The sequence below is a fragment of the Labrus mixtus genome, chromosome 6 (assembly GCF_963584025.1).
Source record: "Labrus mixtus chromosome 6, fLabMix1.1, whole genome shotgun sequence".
Lineage (NCBI taxonomy): Eukaryota > Metazoa > Chordata > Actinopteri > Labriformes > Labridae > Labrus > Labrus mixtus.
The window spans coordinates 5236829-5264446 of NC_083617.1; the positions used below are offsets into that span (position 1 = coordinate 5236829).

Here is a 27618-nt window from a genome sequence, read left to right on the forward strand (position 1 = left end):
ACGCTCCGTTTTGGTGTGTGTGTCTCTTTAAATGCAATGACCCCCCCCCCCGAGTTTTCCCAGTAGACATCACTCCTCTGTAGAGAGAATAAAAATGGAGGACCTGCACAAAAGTTTTGTTTTAGGCTGGAGGTGGAGTCCATGGGTGGAGATATCAGGGGAGGGGAGGGGATTTTTTTTTACCAGAATCCCACTGTGACATCACAAGGAGAGCACATTTGAAATGGAGCATTTTTCTCTGTGTTGTAAGACTTATGCAGACCACAAACAAATGTCTGGATGGATTTATTTCACATTTTGTGGGTCGGTAGACACTCAGGTTACCCAAATATATGTTCAAAAACCTTTGAACATATCCATCTAAAAGTGGATTTTTCATAATATGTCCCCTTTAAAACAAAAAAAATAAGTTTGTTTTGCAAACCAAAGAGTGGGCAATCCGAATGTCAAAATCCAAGTCCAATATCCAAAACTCTATTTATTCAAAAGAAGTATCAAAGAAACACTTTGATGCAGAGAATAGGACTCTCTTCCTGCAGATATGAAGTAAACACTATTGTGCGACGCAAAGTAACACACACAGCCTGATGGGCCATTGAAACTGGCTCTTTATACTTGGGACATGATTTGCAGGTGGACACAGGTGAACTCAATCCCTTGCTGAGGATGAGAGCAGCACCTGGAGCACACACGAGAGAGACACAAACAGAGAAACAACAAACCTTACGATGGCACACTACAAGAAATCACTTTGATAAAACAACATGAAATTCCATAATAACCTTTTGAATGTTGTCATCAGGTGGTTTTAGAGGAAACTAAGACTAAGAGGAGGTTGTTTCTAAATGGTGAAAAATCCTGCAGGGACAAGTGCCTACACAAAAAAAGTAATCCAACAAAGGAATTCAAACTCAGAGATCCTAACAGAAAACCAAATAAAGCATGTTAAACAATTTATCTGTCAGAAAACCATTTTGGGTGTGTATGCCTCCATCATCGTCTTGTTAAACCGATTTTATTTCATCTCACATAAACCAGAGGGGACTCATTTCCTGTAGTCGGTATCTTGAGATATAAGCCTGAAGAAATCTTATAAATATTGCAGCTTACAGAATGTATTGCATTTGGAAATACGGAAAAAGATACCTTTTTTACTAACCACATTTTCTCACCATTTCAGCTCAGGAGCAGAACTTTGGGGAGCAGTTCCTCCACGTGTTCCTGCAGGACGGATGTCCCGCTGCTAACCTTGGGTGTGGTGGCGGCCATATCTTGAATGTGGCTACAGTCCAGAACATCAATAATAACAGATGGACACCAGTCACAATCAGGTACGATAATACTCTTAGACTTTCCTTTCCTTTCCCTCATATCTACAGCCAAAGTGTTGTTAATGTCTTTGAACCATTATGTAATCATCGCTGCATGACATTTATGTTATAACTTTTGTGTAGGAAGTGCAGAAGTACAAAGTGTGAATACTTTATGTGTCTCTGCAAAGAAGCTACAGAAGGCAGAAAATATCATCAGTTTAGCCAGGAGCTCAAGGCTCAGTTCCATTTTCTTTTCTAACCCTTGCCCGAGTTTTCGACTCCTCCTTTGCCCCTCGGAACAGAGTTAGAAGTGGTTATAGTGAAATCTCCCCCGATGGAAGGGGACGGACCTTCAAGACCCTGAAACGTCATCAATAGTCGTCAACTGCATTTACATAAACAGATGTTACCGGATAGGCTTTCTGGGAGATTTCTCATAACTCCGGGTTTGGAATGTGCCTCTGAATGTAGCCTGAACACAACAAGTGGTAAGGGCAAGGGGTGTATTGGGACTGATCCCAAATGTCAGCCTTTGAAGATATAATGATTTACCTCTACACCAAACCAAGTAAAAACTGTATTGGCCCGGATATTGAACAGTTGTTTTTGTCTTGAAACCAGTGTTGATTTTGTTTTCCAAAAATATGACGAGAAATGTTTCGTCAACCACTGTTTTTCCATGACCCAGACGAGACGTTGACTTCCTGAAAATAGATCTTTGATACTAAAAACTCTGATGACACGTACATTTTGTTTTCTTAACAAGACGAGACCGGACTAAGATGTTAATTGAGTGCTGTCAGACGTTCGCAATCCATGATATTTGTTTTCCACAACAATGCCCCATATTGTCCCTACTTTCATTTGCTTCTATTGTCTGCAACTTGTTGTGAGTTAGTGAGAAAAAAAGCGAGTAGTGAATCACTTGTGTTATTGTGTGGTTTTCAATCTGCCTGTAGGTTTACATTTAACATTATATTCACAGCTACAAACATTCAGGGCTCGTGCCAGCGCCCCTTACAGTAGAAATTGGCCCCCCTAGGTGACCACCTATATCGCCTATGCCTTGTACATAAATGTGTTAAGAAGAAACGGTATGTAAATACAGTTCATGAACTGCATCGCAGTATCTCAGCTGGAGTCAAATAAAGTAGCTCATTTAGAAAACAGTGTAATAATCAAAAGCAATTCTGTCTTCAAACTCCATGTGACTTCATTTGGAATTTCTTAGACGCCCCCTCGGGTTCAATTATTTCTCTAAAGCCACAAGTAGCAAAATGTTGCAGTTTCTTTTGAATTATCAGGGAGAGAGAAACTGTTGCCTCCGAACTGTTAAGCAACACATCTCAAAATGTAGTAGCTGATCCTCATGCATTTGCACTACTCGCCAGTCTCATCCAAAATAGGTCTGATTACAATGCCTCCCCATGCACAGCTGATCTCCTGCCTCCGATGTGCACACACAGGCTTACAGCTCACACACTGCAGGGCAGAGTGAGCCGGTGGGAGAAAGGAGAAAGGGGGGGGTCTGCTGCTGAGCCTGAGCTCTGCCTCTATTTATTCTGCATCGCTTCAGCAATTTCATTCACATGCAAATGAGCATGTGACATCATCTTGTCATGTTTGAGTATTGAATGCCTAGCTTGCTTGTATGGTGGTTGGCAACGCTGAATGCTTCTGTGTCAATTTGTTGTCGGCTTCCATGCAGTGCAGGGGGGGGGAGGTTGTATTTAACTGTAAATAATCAAAGCTCCAATATCCAACTTTACACTCCAACAAAGACTCATCGTCCTCCGTCTTTTCTCTCTCATTTTTTTGTCCTCTTGACTCGCTTTTATTTTCAACCCACCAATCTTGTCGTAATCTCAAGCACTTGTGGTGGCAGCACATCAGAAACAAAAAAGCATTTGCCTGTGCTTTCATACAAATACAGCTGCACTACTTACCACAAAGCTGGCTCCCTCTTACACTGATGCAACATTGTTGACATGAAGAAGTGGTGTGACACCTCTGTAAAGCATATGAGAAAATGGCACTTTTCTCTTTCTTTTTTTTTGAACACGCTGTTGTTTTGATGGTGATTTAATTGCTGCCACAAGTAGCTACATTGATGAGCACACAACAACACATTCAACAATGCGGAGAGTTTATTTAGATGACATTAAAAGCTCTCCAGTGGGTGATCAACACAGCTGTTGCTGCAGCTCAAATCTTTAAGCTCTAAACTGTTCCTGCTCAAGCGTAAACACAATTAAGGTAATATATGTCAATAAATCAGAGAAAATTGAGGTATTCCTACAAACTGAGCAACAAGCACGGGGCGGCTGTGGCTCAGTTGGTAGAGTCGGTCGTCTCTCGACTGGATTCGAACCCCAGCTCCTGCAGCCACATGTAAAAAGCGTTATACAAGGTCAATCTGAAGTCCATTTACCAATTACACTGGGAAGGATGGTTGGTCTGGTGTTCCTCCCCCAGGTCATCTTCTGCAGTTCCCGTGTTCAGTCCTAAACCAAACCACTCTATCTCACTAATCATCTCCAACAAATGACTGAAAGACATTGTGGACATTTAATCAAGTATTTCGCGAGCCTGTTCTGAATGTAAACAGAATTGAATGAATCACATTTTCCTTTGTAGAGCAGCTTTTTCGCTGTGCACGAGTGCACTAAAACAATCAGAAGAATCCCAAAGCAGCTGCTACAAACATGAAACATTCTGGATAGACCTTTCTTTAAAAATGAGAAGAAACGAGTTTGCATTTGATTTACTTTCCCTTTATGCTCTGTCTGAAACTGCAGTTCGGGGTAGAAATAGCCGTTTCGGCTCGGGGAAAGTAGGATATTTGAGCTCATACTTATTCAGACGCGCTATGAATAGTTATGCAGATTTTCTGACTGTAATGGTGTTACGCTGCATTGTGTTTTCCGGTGGAAGAATGCATAATGGACAGACAGATGGATAGCAGAGTGAAGAACTCCAAACATTACCATAATATGGCAACTTTAAAGTATGTTTTCTGTTTCTGCCGATGTTTAATTTAATTTTTCTACTTTTGTAGCCCAAAGACAGAAAAGGTTTGCAAGACAAAAAGGCCACTTCTGAAACATCCTGTGCTGACATGTAATCCAACAAAGGGGGAGTATGAAGGGTGGGCGGGGGGGGGGGGACGGGGGGGGGGGGGGGGGCTGTGTCATTTTTCATTTCAGGAGGACATGTTTGTTGTTGACTTGGCTTTTTGATGTGGGTAAGTTTTCCTTTGGGGTTGTTTGGGGCAATATTGCGAGGATTAAAGCCGAGAGTGGCAGACTCCAAATGCTCCCATGGTCTTTTTCGAGGTTGTGTACGTTTTCAGTTGAATCCAGTTCGTCCTTAGATTTCACTGTTGTTGTAATTTTAATTCTCACACGCTCATAGTTCAGTAGGATGACGCATAGCATTCTGCAGCATCACATTTTGCCGCCTTTGTCACAGGTGAACTCAAAGAGGCTGGCAGATGCTTTTATTCAAATGTGTGCCAATTTTGTGGGTGCGTTTCTCTCTCTCCAGTCAACGGAATGGGAGTCTCAAGTATGTGTCTCGAAACTCTTGGCTTTTGATATTCATGCTGATGCCTTTATAGACCGTCATCTTATTTCAGTCTAAAATGCACTAGATATTCCCCACATCAAAACCTGGCCATTACGCCTGTGATTTTCTTGCAGGCCTCTTAACATCTTTGTGGGATGCTGCTTTTAAAATTGCAGGGTAATGGTTGATTATACAGAAGGTAAAGGACGCAAAATACATTACCTGTAAGCTCTTCTGGAGTTTAGAAGTCAAACGTCCGTCCAATATCTGTCAGGTTGATTCAATATTCTCTGACTTAACCCTATTATATCATTTGCTATCTTTTCATTAGGCAGACATTTGCGTCTAACGTGACTGAAGTCTTTTTTTCCCGTGCACATACCGCAGGAACAATTTTGGTTCAGTATCTCGCTCAAGGACTCTTTGACATGTAGCACGTCTGAACCAGGGATTAATCCAGCAAATGTATCAATAATGGACGAAGCAAAAGTCTAGCTGTCCTGACTTACATTCCCCCAGCAGTCAAGCTCACCCAAAAATGCTGGTTCCTACAATTCCAATGATATAGTTTAATAGTGACTTTTGTTAGAAGTTACCGTACATCCTAAAGCTCTCCCCTTAAGTTTGAAACACTGGCTCTGCTCTCTGTTGATCATTTTTTAGGCCATAGGCAAATTCATGATCCATTCAGATTGTCACTGTCATTTTCTGTGACTTTAAACAGCTTTTCCAAAGCCCCAAAATGTCAAATCAAAACAAACTCTTTACACTTTCATTTAAAGAGCAATTATCATCAACCTGCACGCAGCCAGGTCTCCCTTTTAAAACTACAATCTAGTAGCCACTTTGCTATAATGTCACTCCCATTGTGGAAATTATGTGTTACTCAGTTTTTATAACAGCGCCACGCTCGCCAATTGAACTTCTCCTTCACCAACCGATCAAAATCAAGAAGGAATTCAGATTTCGGAATCAAGAATTCAGATATCAGCTTTGTCAACAACAATGACAGAGGAGAAACTAATCTCTCGTCTTTTTTCGAGGGAACAATTTCCAGGTCTAGAGCTGCTGCTAATGTCAGGACAGAAGTCGTTTACATTGTTTTCATGTTTCCTTGGTGATATTTTCAATAAAAGCAATACTCAAAGCTATCTAAAACAGACTAACGGCCATCACAGAGGGAAGTGGAAGTCAACTTTGGTATCCTAGCAACAATAAGTGCCGGGGAGAAGGGCTCTGAAACTGAGATTGTGAGCGCTGCAAGTGCAGTGACCTAACACTAGCTGTTGTCTAATGATAGCAAATATCAGCTTACACTGGCCTTCAACCAATACTTTACTTTGGCTGATAGTGTTAGCTCTTAACCACTATCTAACGTTAGCTGTCTCATGATAGCTAAAAATATTTCACGTTGGCTGTATGACATCCTTATGTAAGCTGTTGCTAGCTAGCTAATCTTAGCATCAAACACCCTTTAACCTTGTTCTTAATTACCTAGCAAGAGTTAAGAGTAAACTATTAGCCATAGCTTTATGGTAACGTATAACAACTAGCATAAGCTATAAGCCGAACTGTTTTCTAATGATTGCCAATATGAAGAGTTATCCTACAGCAAGGCAGAATTGTAAGTTCTGTGTTTGAAAATTTCCTCAAAATCATCACAGATTTATTTCCGGTTCCATTTTTGAGTCACTCAACATTTCACTAAGCCTGCACTTTTCTTTTTTTAATCTCCTGAATCAATGAGGTCTTGTTATTTGAGTTAAAGTCATATCTAACCACTGTGTTCATTAGGCTAAAAAACACTGAGAAATACTGTAAATATGATGTCTAAATAATGCCTGAACTTTTATTCAGCTTTAAAGAGTGCTTTTAGCTTTTAGCTTCATGCATTATTTAATGATGATTCTTTGTATTAATATACCCACCATTACCTTAAATTCCACATGTAAAATGTTGCTTAGCAACAGTTGCTGTAAGTGGAAGACATCAGAACAGTATTGTGAGAAAAACATTTTCAAAAGTCACAACATCTGAGAAGTCATGAGTTGTTTTTATAATCCTCAAAGAAGCATAATGAACTGTCAGAAACTGAATGAATGAATGCAGGTCAGAAAAACGTGTTAACTTCTGTCAACGCACCAAGTGTTGGTTAGAAGATAGAGGGCGCTGAAATGTCACTCTGGATTTTTTTTACACATGATGTCTATAGGGTTGTGGGTAACTCAAAAGCAAATAATCACTGCAGTAATTAGTGTTTATGTGACTAATAGGTGAAGTAATCCCTTTGAAAATTGGAAAAGTAATTAGTAAACGGCCATTGATTACATTTTTGAGCTGAACTTGAAGTGGACAGTCCTTAGTTGTTTTCCTCTGAGGGTTCATCCATGGAAGAGTAATGGGAAAATAACATTTACTTTGGGTGAATGCCATGCCATATGTGCAAGTGAGTAAAAAAGCATATCCTTAAATTGAAGCCCTCACTTTTTAAATCCACATCCTCTCCATACAATGCAAAATATGAGGCAGTGTATTTATTTTTATCAATCACATGCTAATCAGTGTCATATTGTATTGACAAGCTCCCCTATAAAAGATTAATTGAGGAAGCAGCCAGCAGCCCTCCCTGCTCACTGGGAATTTCTTTTGTGAAGCCCCACAATGCAAAGAGACTTGCTGTGTTCTGTCTAATTGTTCTGCTGGAGATATAATGATAGAACACAGGCTACCCAAATTAATTGAGGCTTGCCAGTCACAGCAGAAATTATGCAGCAAATGCTGCAGTGCTGCGTGTGAGGAAGTCACTGCACCAGAGCCCGAGCAGGCATCACAGTCAATGTAGGTGTAGATTATGGTCTGATACAGGGAGGGCTTGTTGTACTCAAGGAAAAAAAAAAAACAACAGGCAGATCCTTCCTGACGTTGTGTGCAGTAGGTGTTGCATTGTGATGTGAAAGTCCGTAATAACACATGATGATAAAGCACATGGGAGTTTATTTTTTCCTCTTTTTCAGTCACATCCGATGTGGAAGTCCTGCAGCCTGTTGTTCTCAGAAGAACGAGTAACAGGTGGCACATGTCATAGAAATGTAATCTGTGTGACCCATTTACGAACTATGAAACAACACTGAGCATTGTCTCTGGATGCAGAACTAATAGACTCTTGACTCTAAATCACTAAATGACTTGCACATTATGAATTCACCACTAACGTGCTCCACATTATCATTTGCTTTTTGTAAGAATCTGAGATATGATAAGAATAATAAGCCATTTGAAGAAAAAAAAAAAAAGTAACATCTCGCCTCTCAGGCAGTGGAAACTGTTGCAAGGGCACAGCGCTGTGCATGATGTTTTACTGCCATCTGTTGCCAATACTTTGAGATGTTTAATGCACTGATATTTTAATAATGATTCTCCCTTGTTATTAGTTTTCTGCCGGGGGGGGAGACTATGAAAGGGGGCAGATTCAAATAAGGACTGTACATACAAACACAATACCAAATACCTTTGTGTGAAGCTGCTCTGCTGGAATTGTTTGCAGGTTATCCTTCAGTTGTAATTCTCCAGAAAGTTCCTCTTGTGCATTTAGTTGCACTGAATTAGTCACACACAGACGCAGTTCTAAATGAGGATGTTAGAGATGACAAATCGCTCATGATTAGCACATTAGCCAGATGAAGAAATGCATAAATGATGATGGAGTGGGTACAAATGATCACAGCCGTATTGTGGATTTTTGTGGTTGGAGGAAATAAAATATTCATACGGCGTTTGTGTGTTTGTTGGTTTGTTTGTTTGTTTGTTCCTCTCAAATTGGGAATTTTTTCCTGTTGATGGTCCTCTGAGACCCCCGCGCTGAGTGGTGCTCCGGGATTCCAGTATAAAAAAAATTACACAGCGATTCATCTCTGCAGGAGACAAACCCTTGGCCTCTTTTTCATCTGATCCCCTCCTCTGTTTGTTTGTGTGAGATAATCCATCGTGCTTTTGTGTCTGTTTGTTTGTTTGTATGTCTGAGTAGTGGAGGTGGGGGTGATGGTGGTGATGATGTGGGACTGTGTGGGGCTCATCCCTTTCTGTCTGTATACACGACCAAGCAAGGTAGTCATCTTTATAAATAGCCATCTTTGCCTTAGAGCAAGACCAATGTAAATCAGCCTGGTTGGAGCATTCAGTGTGCTCACGTCAGCTCGTGAAGTAACATCCTCCTGTTTGCATAGCTAGCGTGCTCTCTTGTGTCTCATCGGGACAGTGTTTGCAGCATTCGCAGGCAACATGAAAAACTACAGTAGTAGGCAGTAAAAATGTTTTTAAAAAAGCCCCCTGCAAGTGGGAGTGTTGCAACAACTTTGTGATGTTTCATGCTTCACCAGCAGCCCATGCTTGCTGCACATTGATTTCAGCATTATGGAGTCACAGAATCTTTTATTAGGGTTGTTGATGTGTTTGGTGATTTTTGGACGGGCGTCTTCTCTGGACAGCAGGTTTCTACAGAGGCGGCAAAGGTAGACACATAAGTAAAAATATATTTTTGTTAGTTCTTATTTACTAAAATAAAATGTTGAAATTACATTTCAGTATGCAGCCCTCTGAAGAATATTTCTACCACCTGTTTTTGTGCAAAGCATACTGAACCTCACATCATGTTTTGGACATCATCGACTTTATCATTCCAACTTTGAATGAAAAAGAAAAACATCCTCAGTGATGTTGGTTTCTACATCCTGAGAATCTTGATACATCTTTAAGTTGCTATTTGTGTGCATGATATGGGACCATTGATGCACCAAGGAAGAATCTTCACTGTGTTATTATGACCTCTATTCAGATTGAACTCCATGTTAGTGTTGGAAAGGCAGAAGGCAATGTTGCTTACTAAAGATAATCAATAACTCAAATGTACAACTTGCATGCATCAAAATGCAGGGAGCAGAAAGAACAGATATTTGTGTTTGAGGCGGTAGCGGCTCAGTCTGAAGGGACTTGGGTTTTGGAGGACTTGGAGGGTTGCCGAGGTATGGAGATTGGTCTGGATTCTGGAGAAATGCCAGTTCATCCGATTACTGCCGACCCCCCAGTCGCTGCAGGATGCCCTCTGTGTGTCGCCCCCTCACTCTGACACCTCTCATGTCCATAGGTCCTGATCGTGCATCGTGTATTTAGGGCCTATGTTTGTGAGTTGCATGTATCTATCCTCACTATCTATGTGTTTTTATCATGCAGAAAAGTGCGGGACAGTATTCTTGGCGTTCTCAGGACCTCTTTACGCTCTCTGACCCAAACACTCAAACAGAAAATAAGAAAAGGGCTTTTGGGTATTCTGCACCCTCAGTCTGGAATCTGCTGAAGAATGACTTAAAACTCAAGAAGCCGGAGTCCTTAAATGTTTTTAAACCTACAATGAAAGACCTGGGAGCAGATTCTACAGGATGTCGATGCTTTTAACGTGACTGCTTGAACTACTGACTTCCAGGTTTGACTCATAGATGGTTCTCTATTTTAATGCAAAATTTAGAATTCTGTAAATTGTACTATTTGTGTCTCTGTCTGTAACTTTGTGATTTTGCTGCTGCCTGTCCTGGCCAGGTCTCCCTTTGAAAAAGAGGTTCTTAATCTTAATGGGACCAACCTGGTTAAATAAAGGTTAAAAAAAAAGAAGAAGAGTGTAAACCTGAATATCCAGTTAGGAATCAATAAAGAATAAAAGACAAGAAAAAGAAAGTTTAACTAAAATATCTAAAAACTAGCATGCTTTAAAAATGTAAGGAGCTGAAAGAAAAGATATTTGTGGTCAAATGTACGACATGAAGATGAAAATTACCCTTAAATTAAATATGAATATTCAAGTGGAGTGCAGATGCCTGACAGCACGAGTGTTAGTACGTCAATGGCTGAGTGACATGTTAGCAGACTGAAATGTGCCTCACTTCAATGGTCTCTGTGTGTGTACAAAACAGCTCTCATGATGTACATACATTAATCTTACCTGCAGTTGTTAGCGTTAAATTGCCTGAGGGAGGCATCCTAGAAGGCTGTTTCATATTAGCAGGAGGACTATTGCCCTGATTGTTTCCATCTGGCAGACGTTTGGCGTTTTGTTTTTTCCTAATCACAGTCGGGAAATGACGCAAAACTCATATTTTTACAGATACGATTTGCTTTGCTTGTTCAACATGTTGCTTGTTTGACATGTTCAAAGCCAAACAATGACTAAAATGTATAGAACAAAGGTGCATTGTGTAGATTACAGAAACTCATTAATAGTGCGAGCGTGTAGACCCTTTGCATAATAAACAGACCCGTGAAGAGGCTGCTATTGTGTATCACCCGTACCGAGCCGGTGATGAATCGGAGAGAGGGAATCACTTGACTTTGCCAAAGCTGCAGTATGACACAAGTAGACCAGCTACTTAACATCATGGCTGCAACATTAATGACTAGTTCAACTGTATATTTCCCCGGAGAGAAGCAGGGGGTCAAATGATAAAATTGTCTCCCTACTCATTAGCTTTATAATGTATATCTGCTTTGTGGCCTCATTTTTTTCATTAATTTATCCCGAATGACATAATGAGCGCTCATGATGATGTTTTTGCAGCCTGGTTTGTCTCCTCTTATTATTGTTACCATAATGATTATTATAATGTTGGTTTATTTATAGATATTTTATCTGAAATAAACCCCCCCCCCCCCCCAAAAAAAAAATCATCTGATGATGTGCTTGATCACGTTAACCCACCTTGTTGTGACTGCATGCTTACCAGGGTTTATTCAGGGTTTTATTTTCAGTGTGTTTATTTGTGAATTTAATATTCACAGAATAACACAATGATTTTTAAGAATTTCTCCGCAGCAGAATATCTATGCTGGACTTATTTAAATTCAGCTGTGGATGTTGATGTGTATTTCTGCCACCTCTCCTGGGTTTTGGGCAATAATGTGGGATGCTAACGCGCTTCCAACCAGGCCTAACAGTGCATGAAGTTTCTCAGAAAGCAGTGTATAAATGTATAGCTATACACTGTCAGTTTAAATTATAGTATATTCTCAGTGGTCACATTGGCAGCTCTCTCCATCAGTCTATTTTTCATGCTTTGCTGGATTTTTATTGTCGGTATCAGATATCACACCCTCTCTCCGTCTGACCTCGCTGTCTCTCCGTTCTCTCTCCACAGATACAATCTGCCTGTTGGCAAACGAGGAGGGTCGTGTATGATTGAAATGGCAGCAGATAATGGCACAGCTCAGCGGCACCAGGAGTTGGTGTCACAGCCCATGTCAGAGGTAACCTGACCCCTCTACAGTCAAATCAACCCTTTGTACTAGCATTTGCGTAAATTAGCATTTCTAACCCATAATAATCAAGTCCCTGTGTCTCCTTCTCTTTACAGAGGAGCGTACCAGACACATAATAACAAGTCAGTTCAAACAGTTGTATGATTCGATGAGCCATCTAGAACTCACATGAATTACCAATCAGGAAATACACCCGACTTAAACTTTGTTAATGAATTGCATTGGATTATTTTCCAATCAGCAATCAGGAAAATTGAATTAATTGTATTTGCTTGATTAAACATTTAATTATCCGGATGAAGGTGGATTGTTAAACTTGCAAACATTTTGTTCTCGTATGTTTCAGCCTAGTGAGAATGTTGATTTTTAGACAGCTTCTGTGTCAGTAAAAAGAAGACATTGTTTGAGTTGGTTTTGCTTGTTCGTCATAAGAAGGACATGGAAATGATCGAGGGATTCCAGTATAAGACGTAGAACCATGAGTTTGATGCATAGACTGTATAAAACATGGACGTAGTTTCAGTGATGTCACCCTTTAGTGTCTGAAGAGGCATTATGATTAGATATTTCCTTCACATGTGGATCTTTTTTTTTTTCAAGGAAACTATTTTTGAACATGTGTTTTGGGGCTTTTTTGCCTTTATTTAGACAGGACAGTGGATAGAGTAGGAAACCAGTAGAGATAGTGAGGTATGAAGTGGGAAAAGAGCCACAGGTCAGATTTGAGCTTGGAGGATGATAGCCTCAGAGCATGGGACACAATCTAACCGCTAAGCCATCGGCATCCCTTAAACGGCGACAGTCAGTAGCTCGGTCTATAGGGACTTGAGTTGGGAAACGAAGGGTCAATCCCAGTGCAGACCAAAATATGGAAGGTGGTCTGGCAGCTGGAGAAGTGTCAGGGCATTTCCCGTGTCCTGCCCTTGAGCAAGGCACCAAACCCCCAACAGCTCAATAGTGATAGTATAAAAAGTTTACTTTTAAGGAAGATGAGTATTTTCCTCATATTCAGGTATTGAATACAAAATGTATTCTGGTTTTGGTACTGATATATGACAGAAACAGTAACAAAGCTTTTCTGTTAAAAGTGTCATTGCTTGGTTTATATGAGATAAAAGCACCTCGCTACTGCCTGTAGGTTTATTATACAGCCTCATTGTGGATTGCCTGTGAACTCACAACAACATAATCATGACTAGATTAACCATATGTCGTCAAAGCCAAACTCACACACTGAATTAGCATCACCGTTGTAGCTTCATGAATGAGGAACAGCAGCTCTCTTTTGAAACATGTGCATCTGCTGCATTATTTGCAAAGATGATCACACTCGGCAAATGACGTCCTTCTTCTCTTTCCTTTTAATCACAGACTGGGCTTTTTCACTCCGGCTCATTAGTTTGATGAACAACACCTTTATTTGTTAGTAAATTAATAATTCTGTTTTTCACTTTGAAAGATGCAGAGAGAGGCTCAACCTTCCCACAAGCCCAACATGCCCCCCCCCCCCCCCCCCCTCCCCCCTTCCTCTCTGTGATTTATGATCTTCTAATTTGAGATGCCAAGATGTTTATTTTTTTCTGTTTTGTGTGTTAGACATTCATTCAAGTATCTTGGCTCGGCTGCAATTAATTTCACATTTATTTGCAGATACCCTTTGCCAGTTCTTCTAAAAGACTAATAATGTATTGGCATGTTTTACAGACACAGTGATTAAATGGGTTTTTGGTTTTATTTTATTTTAGTAAGTCAGCAACATAGAATATAAGATTCATGTACAAATTAAACAAAATGATTATAATAACTGGCCTCAATCTGTTGGGCTTTGTAAGGTGGCCCTTAAGGTCAAAACAATACAACATTTTAGTAAACACAACATTTTTAAAGATGGTAAATGGACTTGAGCTTGTATAGCGCTTTTCTAGTCTTCTCACTAGAAAAGCACTCAGGTCTCACACACACTACACATTCACACACTGATGGTAAGAGCTGCTATGTAAATGACCATCAGAAGTGACTAATCCCATTTATATGACACCGACCAAGCAGCAGGAGCAACTTGGGGTTAAGTGTCTTGCCCAAGGACACATTGGACATGTAGCTGCAGGAACTGGAATCGACCGGCTCTACCAGCCCAGCCACAGCCGCTCCAAGAGCACACATATAATTAATATACTTTCATAAAATACAACCGTTCACAAAACAAAAGAACTTGTCACACAACATCATATTACATAAAACACAATAACATTTAAAAAAGGTTTGACATGGTGACACAAAAAGTCACCACACACATACAAGACATCTATATTTCACAAATTTGAAAACCTTTCACAAATAGCATGGCATGACATATAATGATCAACGACAGTTCAGGACTGCATTGTAGGTGTAACTGTTGTAGCATTTTGTGAAATGTTTACATTTGTAAAGTTACTGAAATCTTAAATGTAAAATGTGGAAATAGCTTCAATCACTTTTTGTTTCTTTAAATGATTTTTTGGGTTTTATCGTTGTGCATTATACTCCAAGAGGGCGTCATGATTCTCACTTAAGGACCGGGATATACATATAAGGTTGTTAGCTTGATGCTAACACATGATAGAAATTGCTGTTGATGAGCTAACATAATTAGCATCCAGACAATAATTTTAACATAACAAACGATCTATTAAACTTTAGAAAAGTTAAGTAAAACTGATAATTTCTTAATTGATAAGATGCTTAGTAAGTGATTTTGCATCTTCACAGTCTGTAATGGTTCACGTGTGACATTGCTCAAAAGTCGTCGGCCTGTGGGTTGAAGGAGTTTAACCCTGATGATCAGCAAGTCAAGCTGCCTTCTCGTGACACCTGTCACTCATTTACGCAGAGGAAGTGAAATAAATCCATGTGTAGATGTTGTGTGTTTTCTAGTAACTTGTAGCTTCTGTTGCTACTCGAGGTTCCACCAAAATTTAAAACAATCTGTTGGAAGTTATTTCATACATTAATTTCTCATCGCTGGCGGTGTTAGCTCGTGGTTATCCTATCTTTGCGCCAAAATGTAGGATTCATAGAGTAGAAAAAATGTACTCAGGAAAGTAAAAGAAACAACAGAAGCTACTAGCAGACTAAAACATGGCTTAGCTGAAAACTTTGAAAAGATCATGATGTTACAGCCAGTGTCTTTAGTTATTGTTGTTTGCTGGTTAATTACTCATACCATTACCAGAAGAGGTCGTTTCAAGCCATGGGCTATAATTGAAATGTTGGACAGCAAAGTCAGTTATCAAGTCATAGCCAACATAACCTTTGGCAATTCAGATTGAAGGCCAACACTCAGCAGAGAGAGCAAAGTTTCAAATCAAAAAAGTTTGAATGTTGTCTCAAATCTGGCATATTTCCAAATATACTTCCAAACCTAACCATCTCCTTTTAAATAAAGGAAGCTTAAGCCGCTCTTTACAATTTACTGCACCACAACATGCCTGGAGACGCTGTTTTTTTAGTATGACCGTGTTAAACTGGCCCACAAGTGCAAATGAACAGCGTGTAGAAATTGACTCCACATTCACTAGTGCTAACTTCAGATAGAGCTGGAAAATCAGCCTCCAGCACTCATGGACTGTGTGTGCTTTGAGTCCACTTACAGACTCATGAATATTACATCAGCGGGGCTCTCAAATGGACCCTTCTCATAAACATGGTAAACACACTTGAAGGCACCGTAAAGCCTTTCCATATCAGCCCATTGTAATCATGCAGCTCCAGTGGCTCATAGCTGGCCGAGTCCCATAAAAACACAGTTTAGCTCGTAGTAAAAGTATCCAGACACAGCTGCTTATTTTATTTGAATCGTGGGCTTTGTTAAAGATAGTTTTAGGGCTTTTAACTTTGGGTAGGCCTGACATACACACTCCTATGGACCCTGTCATCTGTGTCTTTATTGGCTTTAAAATGTGCAGCAGCTATGTCATTTAAACGCGAATGAAGCCAAGAATCGCTAATGATGATGTGGTGTCACCAAACACCTCCACTGCAGCTGTCTAACACCTTTTCTTGGTGCACCACCGGGATCGATGTTACATTTGAGGAACATGCAAGCTGCATAAATTCTCAAGTGACAGCCTATATTTCGTACCATCTGATGTGAAATTGAACACGTCAAGATTCAGCGGCATTTGAGTGCTCACAGTGTCAGTGTTGTATCCTGTATGAAGGATGTTTTTTATCATATATTGTTGTCCATAAAGAGCAGCATATCATCAGCATAGGTGTGAATATTTACATGAGATTTCACATAAAAGACGCCTCTTTAGCACCGAGGCTTAAACACCTGCATAAATGTGATTTGCTTTTCTGACATGCAGCCTCCCATGACAACACAATCACATCTATCAGATACAGACCTTTAAGTACATGGCAGAGAGGCCTGCGTTGAAATCAGGTATTACAATGTCTCTTTATACGAGAACCCATATTCACAACTGCCATGACAAGATGGGGTACATTTAAGTATCCAGCTAAGTAATCTCAAACAAAGATAGTGAGTACAATCAGCCACCTTTCAGAGTGATAAGAAGCTGTCAAAGGATTTAGTTTGGTTTTCACAAGGAAGATAAATGTCTGTTGTACTATATATTTTAACAAGGTAGTTTCTGCAGCGTGCTGTAACTCCTTTCGTCTGACACCTACCTGGTGGCAGTGGTTACAAGCATATAAAATGACTCAACAGAAACAAAGTTGTTGATGCTGGTTTTATTTTCTTTTGTAGTTCACATAGAATCGTCTGTGTTCATTTCTGTCAGCTTCAAAACCAGATAAAAACTCCTCAGGGAACTTTAAGGGTAAATTAAGTGACCACCTCTGGTGTTGAAAACTTGAGCCAGGGCGTCGGTAGCCTAAAGGTTGGTGTTTGCGCTATGTACAGAGGCTAAAGTCCTTCAAGCAGACGGCCCGGGTTTTGAATTGGAGCTGTGGCTCCTTTCCCACATCAATCCGTCAATCCCTACTCGCTCACTCTCTGCCCGATTTCTGACTGTATCCACTGTCCTGTCTCTAAAATAAAGACATAAAAAGCCTCAAAAGAAAGGCATAAAAAATAAAAATGAAGAGATGCGGAAGTGCAAAATCCTGCAGTTTGACGAGTGTCCACTTGAGGCTGGCTGCAGAAGTATGAAAGTCACATACACACCAATGAAATTAACATGTTTACAGCCTGGTTCAAAGAAAGAAATAGGAATGATTAGCTTATGTCTCCACCAGCACACACTGTAGGGGAAGTAAATGTATTGATAGCTTGTCTGTTTTGATTTTATGAAGGATAAGTGTCATTCACAATAAGGAGCTGACCTTATTGACAGGCAGGCTCAATGTAAGGGATTGTCAAGAGGCTTAAAACCCTCCTCAGCTCCAGCTCTAGGTTGACTGAATGTTAGATTGAGACAGCATTTCTAGCATGGTGACTACCATCGATGAAACGCCAAAGCCCCCTGCAGGAACAGATGTGTGACGTCAATCAGGCTTCATCCATTAATATTAACAGTCTGTGGAGTAAACTGAAGAAAATCAGTTACTTATTTGTTAGCATTTGATGTATTTAATGATAAATTGCTCAATTTCAAGAAAAGAAATATTCTATAGAGCTATTTCTACACTAAGAATAACATGTCGGTGACTTAAAGGAGATAACTTTTAAATGCAGTCAGTAGTTTAGCATAATTTGAAATAAGTTGAACGCTTGCCGTTTTAAAATGTTGATTTGTGCTTCATAAAACAATCTTCACCCATGGTGCGAGTATTAAAATATTATGTAAACCAGCTAATAGAAGGTAGCATTCAATATTCATGTTCACAACTGGGGGTCACAGTTGTGAGTGAATTATATGTAATTAAGTTCTAATATTAGACAGGCTCGTGCTACATGTTTTTTTTTTCTTCTGCATCTCCACTTTGGAAGCTGACACACAATTATGCCTCACTTGCTCAATTGACCGCTATGGTAAGATGGGCTGCAAGATAACAGAATGCATCTACATTAATTCTACCCAATTACCTTCCAGAACAAAGAAGACCTGCAGAATTTATTTTTATATTTGACCTCTCTTTCATTGCATAAGGATGTGTGCTATCATATGATGTAATGCTACTGGAGAGAAGGTGATAGTGTTACCTTCTTGTAGATGTTAATGGGGGGTAAGATCCTGTCATGTCATAACAATATTAATAGATTCATACACACTGATATCAAGAGCCTGGGATAGCTGAAAAGGAGGTAAACATGAAAAGATTTAGAGTTATTTACTCAATAATGACTCTGATCACTGGCTTTCTCCTCTTTCTTTCTTGTTTTGTTGTTGCAGGGAACCTTTGGACCCATATTTCTCGGGGATGTTTCGTCCCACTGGGAGATGCACAACAGGAGTGCGAGAGGAGCGAGGAGATTCATTGGCTGCATCAGGGAACTTCAGGTCAACTCAAAGGAGATTTACCTGATGGGGGAAGCAGTGAGAGGGAGAAACATCAAGAACTGTGACCCGCCTGTCTGCCAACACCTTCCCTGTCGGAATGGAGGAACGTGCATCAGGTACTGGGTCACCTTTTACATTAAGGAAATATTACTAAACTACTCTTGAACTTGAAAGACATTAAGGATGTAAAAGTTTCTGTATTTCTGTGAAATAAGGGAAGAGATACTCCTGTTTTTTAACCTTGCATTCTCATATTCAACCAGCTGTCATTAAGGTAATCGTTCACATATATAGGCTATGCACTGTGCATGTTCCTGGAGGATACCTCTAGAGGGCACTCCAGAGAGCTCAGGCTGTGTGCGACTACCAAATATGCAGGATGTGAACAACAGACATGGCAACACCAAGCGTGTACCTCAGGTCTTGAAAAATCAAGCGAATGCGGAAGTGCTAAATCCTGCAGTTTGTCGAGTGTCCGCTTGAAGCTGGCTGCAGGAACACCGAATGTCACATACACACAACAGTCAAAAAAATGTGTTTTTTTCAGCATAAATTAACATGTTTACAGCCTAGTACAAAATACAGATTTTTTTTTTTAAAACAGCTCCGTTTTGGTTTTTTGAACGATACATGTTATCCATAGTTAGGCGCATAGCTGACATGATTGACAGGAGGGCGGGGTGTAACGGTTCGTCTAACAGCCTGCCTTCCAAAACCTCATAGCTTTTGTTGTTCCTGCTGCTGTGTTGGCTCTGTCACATCCTCTCTGCCTCTACACTGCTCCCTAACATACATGTGAATAATGCATCCTCCATTTTTGAGGACGTGTCGGGCCAAGGTGCCAAACAGACCCAGGGGATGCGAGGCAGCCATCACGGGCATGCATATGTTTATCAAACAGCAAGTATATCTCCAGCCTTATAAATAACATGCAAGAAATCATCCACATTGAGGGAACTGCTGGGTATACTCTGGTAGAGCGATAAAGTATGACGGGCAAACGTCCATTCACTCCATGTTAGACCTGCTGTTTTCTCCATGCCCATTAAAAACGTAGTATGATGCAGCCCTGTCTGAGGCAGTGTCTCTGTGGTATGCACATATATTCCAGTTTAAATTGTTTCCCCAATCTCTACAAACATGAATGGAGCTGTGGCTATGCAGCGGCAGCTTTGAGAGCAAACTAACCCAGACAGCCAGCTAGTGAAATGACAGTTTTGGCAAAAGTCCTCTTCTCCAAAGCACCAACCATTTTCTTCATGCAGAACTGTTCAGTTGTCTAGCTTCTCTTATCAACATTGTGCAAATTTCCATTTTGGCTTTTCTCAGGGTAACTGCACACAAATGTTTTGGACCGGGACTTTGTATCAGCAGAGAAATTACATTAATAGTTTTTTTTAATTTTATACATGATTAAAAAAAAAACATTTGGATTACTGGTGTGTGTGTGTGTATCTAATTAAGTTTGAGGATGATTTTCTTTTAAAATTCAACCAATATTCAAATGTTATTTGTGGTTGAGTTTGAGAAGTGCAGGTAACACATGCATGCTGTCATTCCCAAATCTGATATTTGACACACTGGCTGCAGATTTGAGGTGAGGAGCTTCTCTTCTTCTCCTTACAGAGGTCACAGAGTCGGGATCCTTGAACTTTCTGCCAAAATGTCTTACAGCAGTTACGTTTTAAGTCCATTGTACACAAATCTGCAGAAGCACAAACCAGCAAGCATAAAAAGTTTGTTGACTTGAAGATGTATTCCCAATAATTCCCCGTGCCCATCTAGTGTTTTTTTTCTGAGTGCCAGCACCATTTTTTATTTGTTTTCAGTGAGTAGAGAGCGTTTTCAGGAGCAGGCGGCCACCTGGAGAAAAAGTGCAGCACCCAGTGTCTTATTTCTGACCACTACGCATTTTTTCCAAGTCTTGTGTCTGCATTCATTTTGCTCCGTGTCTCATGAGTAAATAAACAATCTAAAATTAAAAAAACATACAGTTAAAAGTAACCAGAATCAGAATCAGAATCAGAATCAGAATCAGATTTATTGGCCAGGTATGCTTACACACACAAGGAATTTAACTTCGGTGACCTGTGCTCTCTTATGTACAGGTACAATCTCTACAAACATGAAGCTGTGTTGGTCATACAGCGGCCGTTGTCAACAGACTGTTGTCATAGAGACAGGAGGGACGTGCAGCAATTTTTTTTGTTTTTTTTCTTCTGGTCAGTGCAGTCGCTCCCGAGCGCACAGCCAGCACTTTCCTGCCAGGAAAAACCACTGGGTGGACCCGAGGCCTAAAGCTCCCGAAAAGCCACAAAACTCTCTCATTAGATGTTTCTGCTAATTATCATTTTTAGGTGGCATATTAAAAAACCTCGACAACCTGTGACAATATGTTTTTTTGATCTGTGTCATGTTGTTGTTCATGTCAGATTGCCTCTCTACAGTGGAAATGAAATTATGATAAGCCATTTTATCATTCATTCCTTCATCTTGCTCAGTGAAGGTGATCCCTGGGTCCGAACCTAGCCCCTCATGCTTAGTTAGCCAAATAGTTCCTCCCTCATATTTATCTGATATACCCCATCAGATTGCCACCCCAGCCCACTCACCAGCGTTTTCCTCTGTTTTCAAGTTTACATCAAGTTCATACGACGCTCTTTCACCTCAGTTCATCCCGAGTGTTGGAGCCTTTAATGTGTTCTTCATTGTTTTATGACACTGTAACTTAACATGCGCTTTTATTAAACAGGTAATGGAACAGGGCGCCATGAATATTGGAATATGAACGACTCCAAGAATACCAATTAAGAGCCGGTGGCGTTGTGGTCACATTAGCTTGTCATGTGTGAAACAGCGGGCTGTGCAATTATCGCTGTGATGAATTTGTGTTAATGCAGTGAGCTCTTGAACCACACTGCGTGCAGGGGTCACAGGGAGTTCACGGAGCACGTTTCATACTGTTAGTTTCCTCGGATTGCATCGACACATTATAATAGAACGAAAAAGGGATTTTGATCGTGGGTTCAGTTGGGGTGAGATTGGCGCTGTCCCCGTTTTTATGTGGCTCTCAGTTCACTTAGGCATGTGGGAATATCAATACTAGACCTGAGAGGATAATGGCCTGTGGTGTGTGGGGGTGATACATACATATTAGGTATTAAAGTGACATAAATGTGAAAAGCCTGGCAGTGTGCATCTAAGCACTATGGCCTTTATATTCTTCAGTGCCAGCTCTATGATGCTTGGTATGTGTGTGATTTGTAAAAAAAACCTCAACTGTGTGTTTCAGACGACGTGTCATAAAGCATAAAGGTAAATGCAGAAAATCGAAAAGAGAGAGCAGATAAGGTTTCCAGGAAGTGGAAACACTCGGGCTGTAAGTGCATTCAAGTGTCTCTGAACAAACAGGAACTGTAAATGTAAGAAAATAATATTTCATAAAAGGGAAATATGAACGGATGTATTTATACAGTCGGAGAGAAAATGATAAAAGGAGAGGTGCAGAGGAGACTCCGATGTGATGGAGGGGGGGGGGGGTTCTGCTCTTTTGACAATTTTTCATCAGCTGTTCGTTAGAGACACTCAATTAGAATTTTTTTTTTTACTCCCATTTCACTCGACATGTTGTTATCATATCTGATGATTGGTGTGCGGAGGCTTGTTGATGCAAAGAATGACACAATGAAATATTTAACGGCTGCAGTGTTGACAGCAAGCGTGTGAGCGTGGGTTATGACTCCATCATTCTGATTTCATTAAGCCTTACAGCTATTAACACATTTGCATGATAAGGGGCGTGCATTCCTTAGTTGCTAACTTTGTCAGACTGCTATTGGCTGCTGTTCATGAGACAAATCAAAGTAAACACATCAATATATTCTCAAGGTTCTCCTTCAAAACAGTCCGCTGAAACGGTGAGAAGAACTGCAGGAACAGGAAACAATTCTCCAATTCACTATAAATGACGCCTTTTGATTACAGGAAGTCTTGGTTTACAGTTCATACAAAAATATTTGTTAAAGCTTTTAAAGTTTTTATACGATTTTCTCCCCTGTTGAGGTAAAATCCCCAAATAACACATACATCATAAAAACAGATCCACATTTGTTACCTAGCAAGGAATGGATGTATGCTTTAGAGCGCACACACACACACACACACACACACGCAGCAGAATAGGTGCATACGCATTCTCTCCTTAATTGGCTGCAGTAGAGACGGCGCTCTGCTCGCTCTGTGATGGTCCAGCTTCGTTGGCACACAAACCTCCACTTAACAGTGAATTCTCCAGATGCTTCTCATGCCTACAAGAGTTCTTAACAAAGAAAGTGAACCCAATTTTATCCTAATCAGAGCTCCAGCTATAGTTGTTTCAAAGTTGTTGTTTCAAAAACCTATAAAATAACCCAAGGTCCAAGAAACAATTATTTTAATTTACCATGAGAAACAAACTGTGTGTATGTGGGTGTGTGTGATTACAGTCCCTAAAGAATACTTCCAGAGAAAAAGTTGCTCATTACGGAGTTTACTGCGTTTGTGTCTTTGAGTTTTGGAGGACGAGTGCATTCAAAACAGCTGTGGGATGTTGTTTTTGGCAAAGTTTGTTATATTTATTCATGTGCACATTTTCCTTGTTTAAAAAATGAGATTCTATGTAACCTTGACATACTTAGGAGCTAGTCATGATAATTATGTAAGTGTTGGAATGTCCTGGGGACGAGTCTCAGCGGGTCTGTATGAAAAACAAACAGGAAGAATTAATTCTGCTGATTTTTTTGTCTGTCTTTTAGTCGAGATCAGACCTTTTTGATTCCAGATAATAGACAACAAATTGAAATACAACAAAGGACGATAAGTCAGACGACATCACATCACCCCAATTTTAGCGTTTTAGCGTCCCCCACATTGGCTTCCTGTTAGTTGCAGAATTGATTTTAAGATTTTACCCATCACTCTAAAGCACGGAGAGGTCCGTCTCTTAGTTCCATTACAGAATCGTTGACCCCCCCATGAGCCAGCAGCCTAAATATCCTCTGGTGGGGGGCTCCTGGTCGTACCAAAGTCATGACTTGATTGACAGTTGTGTTGGCAGTGCAGACACAGACCCAGGCTTCGTTCACAAGCTCCAATTAGAAAGCACACTGGTGGGCGGCTGTGGCTCAGTTGGTAGAGTCCGTTGTTTTCTAACTGGAAGGTTGAGCGTTCGATCCCCAGCTCCTGCAGCTGCATGTCCCATGTGTCCTTGGGCAAGTTGCTCCCACTGCTTTGTCAATGGTCTATGAATATGTACAAATGGGATTATTTACTTCTGAATGTCACTTCACATAGAAACCTCTACCATCATTGTGTGAATGTGTAGGTGTGACCTGCAGTGTAAAAGAGCTTTGAGGAGTTAGAAGACTAATAAAGAGCTATATAAACTCAAGTCCATTTACCGATGATACTACATGTTAATAAAGAAAGAGCTAAGGACACAGACGAGGCCTTTTAAACTCACCATTTAGAGACAAACTGAAATCGTTTTTTTTTTTCAGATCTCAGTGCTTGAGCTTCCTTCTTTGATTCTGACTCTTTGACTGATAGTCACATGTGTGTTTGGTGAAGATGAGCTGGGCAGATGTCGATCAAAATGTGACCTATACCATGCCTACACAGAGTACAGAAATGCTCTTTTTCGAGTGATATGCAGATTTTTTTTCCAGAGGTTTATTTCTGCTCAGAGTTTTGTGGAGCCTCAGCTTTGATATCATTTATATGCATTTTATTTTTTTTCGGTTTGAAGCCAAATTTCCAGAGGCTTTAAGGAAAGTTCATTTTAAGTTCATGAACACTCTGCACCATCTCATACTGACAGCGCTGAATAAAAATAGCTGTCACTGAGAATAATCAACGTGATTTGGTGAAGGGCGCCGAAGCAGATTTTTTTTTTTGTTGCCAACAAATGTCTTGTAAAGACCAAAATCTACTCAGCAGTCTGTCCCTCACTACTCTCCTGTTTCTCTTTATGTGCCTGCAGCCTGAAGCCTCAAGCCCATTGGTTCTTGGCACAGATGTAAATCTTCAAGAACAAAATGTAAAGCATCACTAACAGAAATGCCTCATTATTGTTCTTGGGCACCGCTGGGAATTGTAATTTTACCAAATGTGAATCAAAAAACGAAAACAAATGTAAATTAGTTTGGGACCCTAACCCTAATTTTAGCAGTAGAGATACACATAAAGTTACAATTCTACAATTCACTTAGCAGACGCTTTTATCCAAAGCGACGTACATCAGAGAGTAAGTACAACACTAAGCCATTCATACACCGTCACCGAAGCAGCGGGAGCAATGCAGGGTCTTGCCCAAGGACACATCGGACATGTTGCTCAGCTGGGGATCGAACCCTCGACCTTCCGGTTGAGAGGCGAAAGCTCTACCAAACTGAACGGATTTCCTTAAATTTCCATGTGTGTGACCATTTTTTGAGAGCGACTGCCGAGCTAAATCATGGCTAACGACGCATTTTTACCACTGGCACAACACCTGACTAAAGGTAAAAGTTTTATGAGACAGTATTTGAAAGGATCAGTTTAATGTTGGGATTTGTTGATGTGAAAAAGGGATACAGTAATAACCACCAGTCGTGTTTTTTTGTTATGAAGGGAAACGGGCCAATTTTATTTAAAAGTTTAACTCCATTAATAAGATTTTAGCTCGCTCTGTGCCTTGACAGTATCACAGGTTATTCTTCAGCTAACTGGCTATACATGGCACAAATTAAATGTTGATTTGACGCCTTTGTTTTCAATAAGAGAGACTTTTAGATTTTTTGGTTTTGAGTTAAGCGTTGTAAAATAGAAGGGCCCATTCACACCTAAGCTGTTTGGTCCATTTGAAATGAACTCTGGTGCACTTTGACGGATAGTTGGTTTGGTTTGGGATGGTGTGAATGCTCAAAAAAACTATGGTGCTAGCATGCATTCGAAGTGTGGGTTAAGTTTTGTGTTCATATAAGAATATCTTAGTGATCAAAGTGGTTGATGGAGCAGCAAGGGTATATCTTTGCGTCAATTTATCTGGTGTAATCTGTGAAAACAAAAACCTAATGATAATCCATGTTTGAGATACGGAGGTCAGACATTGGACTCAAAAAAGGACAATGTGTTTCTTTTGGTGGATGAGATTTTTACCCTTTTTTCAGACAGTGTATAAGGAGTTTAGAAAGAAAACAGCATAAATACACAAGTCTAAACATGTGAATATACTTTAAAAGTGTTGGAGAGAAGTACATCTTTCTGCAGAGTGCAGTCTGATCCAGGTTGGACCGCAGAAGTAATGTTTGATCCCTTGAGAAAAGTTCCCATCACGCTATAAGCTTTCTATTCTAAAGGATTTTATTTCAAGTGTCATCTAAAGTATGCTTTTCTATGGCAGACTCTTTCAAAAGAGTCTGTGAGGCAGACTCACCAGACATCACCCTTCTTCGCTGCCAAGGAAAATGTTTGCGAGGCTGCCTGGGAGAGGTCAGGGAAATATCGAAACAGCCTTAGCAGCCGTCTGCAGAAAGAGGCTCCTGAATGCTTCAGGTGATTGAAATGTGTAAATTCTACTGCTCCCCCTTTTTGCTTGTGTAACATTTCAGATGTCAAATTATTGAGTGAGGAGTTTTGCAGTCTTTTCAAATGATTATCCCTCCCACCCACCAAGTATCCCACTGTCTGCCTGTGCTGTCCAATTGGCTGTTTACAACACTGGAATGCAAATGGCATTTCAGCACCAAAGTATTCCTTCTCCTCTCTATAAATAAAATCAGCTAAACCCACTGCTTCTTTTTTATTTTAACAAAGGATGAAGTGGGCTAAATGTTTTCCTCCCAACAACTGAAGACTGCAGAGCCTCATCAGTGCTGTACTGTGGAACTGGATTTGCATACCAACTTGCACTTGAAAAGAAATGTTCCATAAATAACTTGTGAAATATGAGAAATGCATGTAGAGATGCACTCATAGCCCTTTGTTCCAGCTGACAGGGATATCATAAGCTAACCGGTCAATTATTTATCATTTACTCATTAGACTGAAAAAAGCCTACAGCGTGTTGTAGCGTGGTGCGCTCTTTGAATGACGTGAAATACGGCGAGTTCCGACTCTATGCATTTGTGATCAACCTATTCAAATGAGTCTGCAAACATAACTTCAATTTTGCGATCAAAGTGATAACCGCCGGCAAATTGAAATAACCCTACACATGTGCGTTTTTTGATTAGGCCAATTCATACTCCTTTGCCACTTCTTTCCCCCCTTTACCTTTACGGAGCCAATAGAAAAAAATATGCAACCTGTTTTGTTTTTTTACAAAAGTCAACTTTCAATAAATTTTCAATCCATTTAATGAGACTGGAGCTGTTTTCACTTGTACAATTGTGAAATTATCTTGCCCCTGAACTCTCCCTGACTTGTTAGTTCAAACATGCACCTCACAGCAGGGGGCTAGGTCTATTGAACATTGGTGGTGGTGGTGGTGGTGGTGGGGTGTCTCAGGAGGAGAGTACATGATGTAAAAAGAACATTGCGTTCGTGACTGACAAAGCAAACATGTCAAGTCATGTACAGTTATCAAAAACACCCCACCCCGGTACAGTGTGAGCAGATTAAGACATGAGCTAATCAGACCTATTTTGTTTTTTGAAACAGGCTGTAAACATGTTAATTTCTGCTGTAAAATCAGGCCTTTTTGAATGAGTGTGTATGTGACTTCCTGTCCTTCTGCAGCCAGCCTCAATTGGACACTCGATGACCTGCAGGATTAAGCACATTATGAGACGCCATTATGAGATTTTTTTGCCTTTATATCCAAGTTATTCAGTGCTATTTGTAGTTCGACATATTAAACACATCAATAAAAGAGTGAAGAAGAAGAATATAAAGTTGAATAGAAAATATATAATGAAGCAGTTTCATGCTAGGAGAGAGTACATACAGAATATGAATTTTCCTGATTA

General features: G+C 40.2%; 1 protein-coding gene across 1 annotated transcript in view; it reads left to right on the forward strand.

Annotated features, from left to right (window-relative positions):
- The window catches only part of eys (eyes shut homolog), a 203562-nt gene that overhangs the window by 156152 nt on the left and 19792 nt on the right, over window positions 1–27618 (forward strand). Inside the window, exons 41-43 of the mRNA XM_061039619.1 lie at window positions 1181–1331; window positions 12059–12167; window positions 18524–18747. Coding sequence (XP_060895602.1) covers window positions 1181–1331; window positions 12059–12167; window positions 18524–18747 — 484 coding nt within the window. The remainder of the gene's footprint in view (window positions 1–1180; window positions 1332–12058; window positions 12168–18523; window positions 18748–27618) is intronic.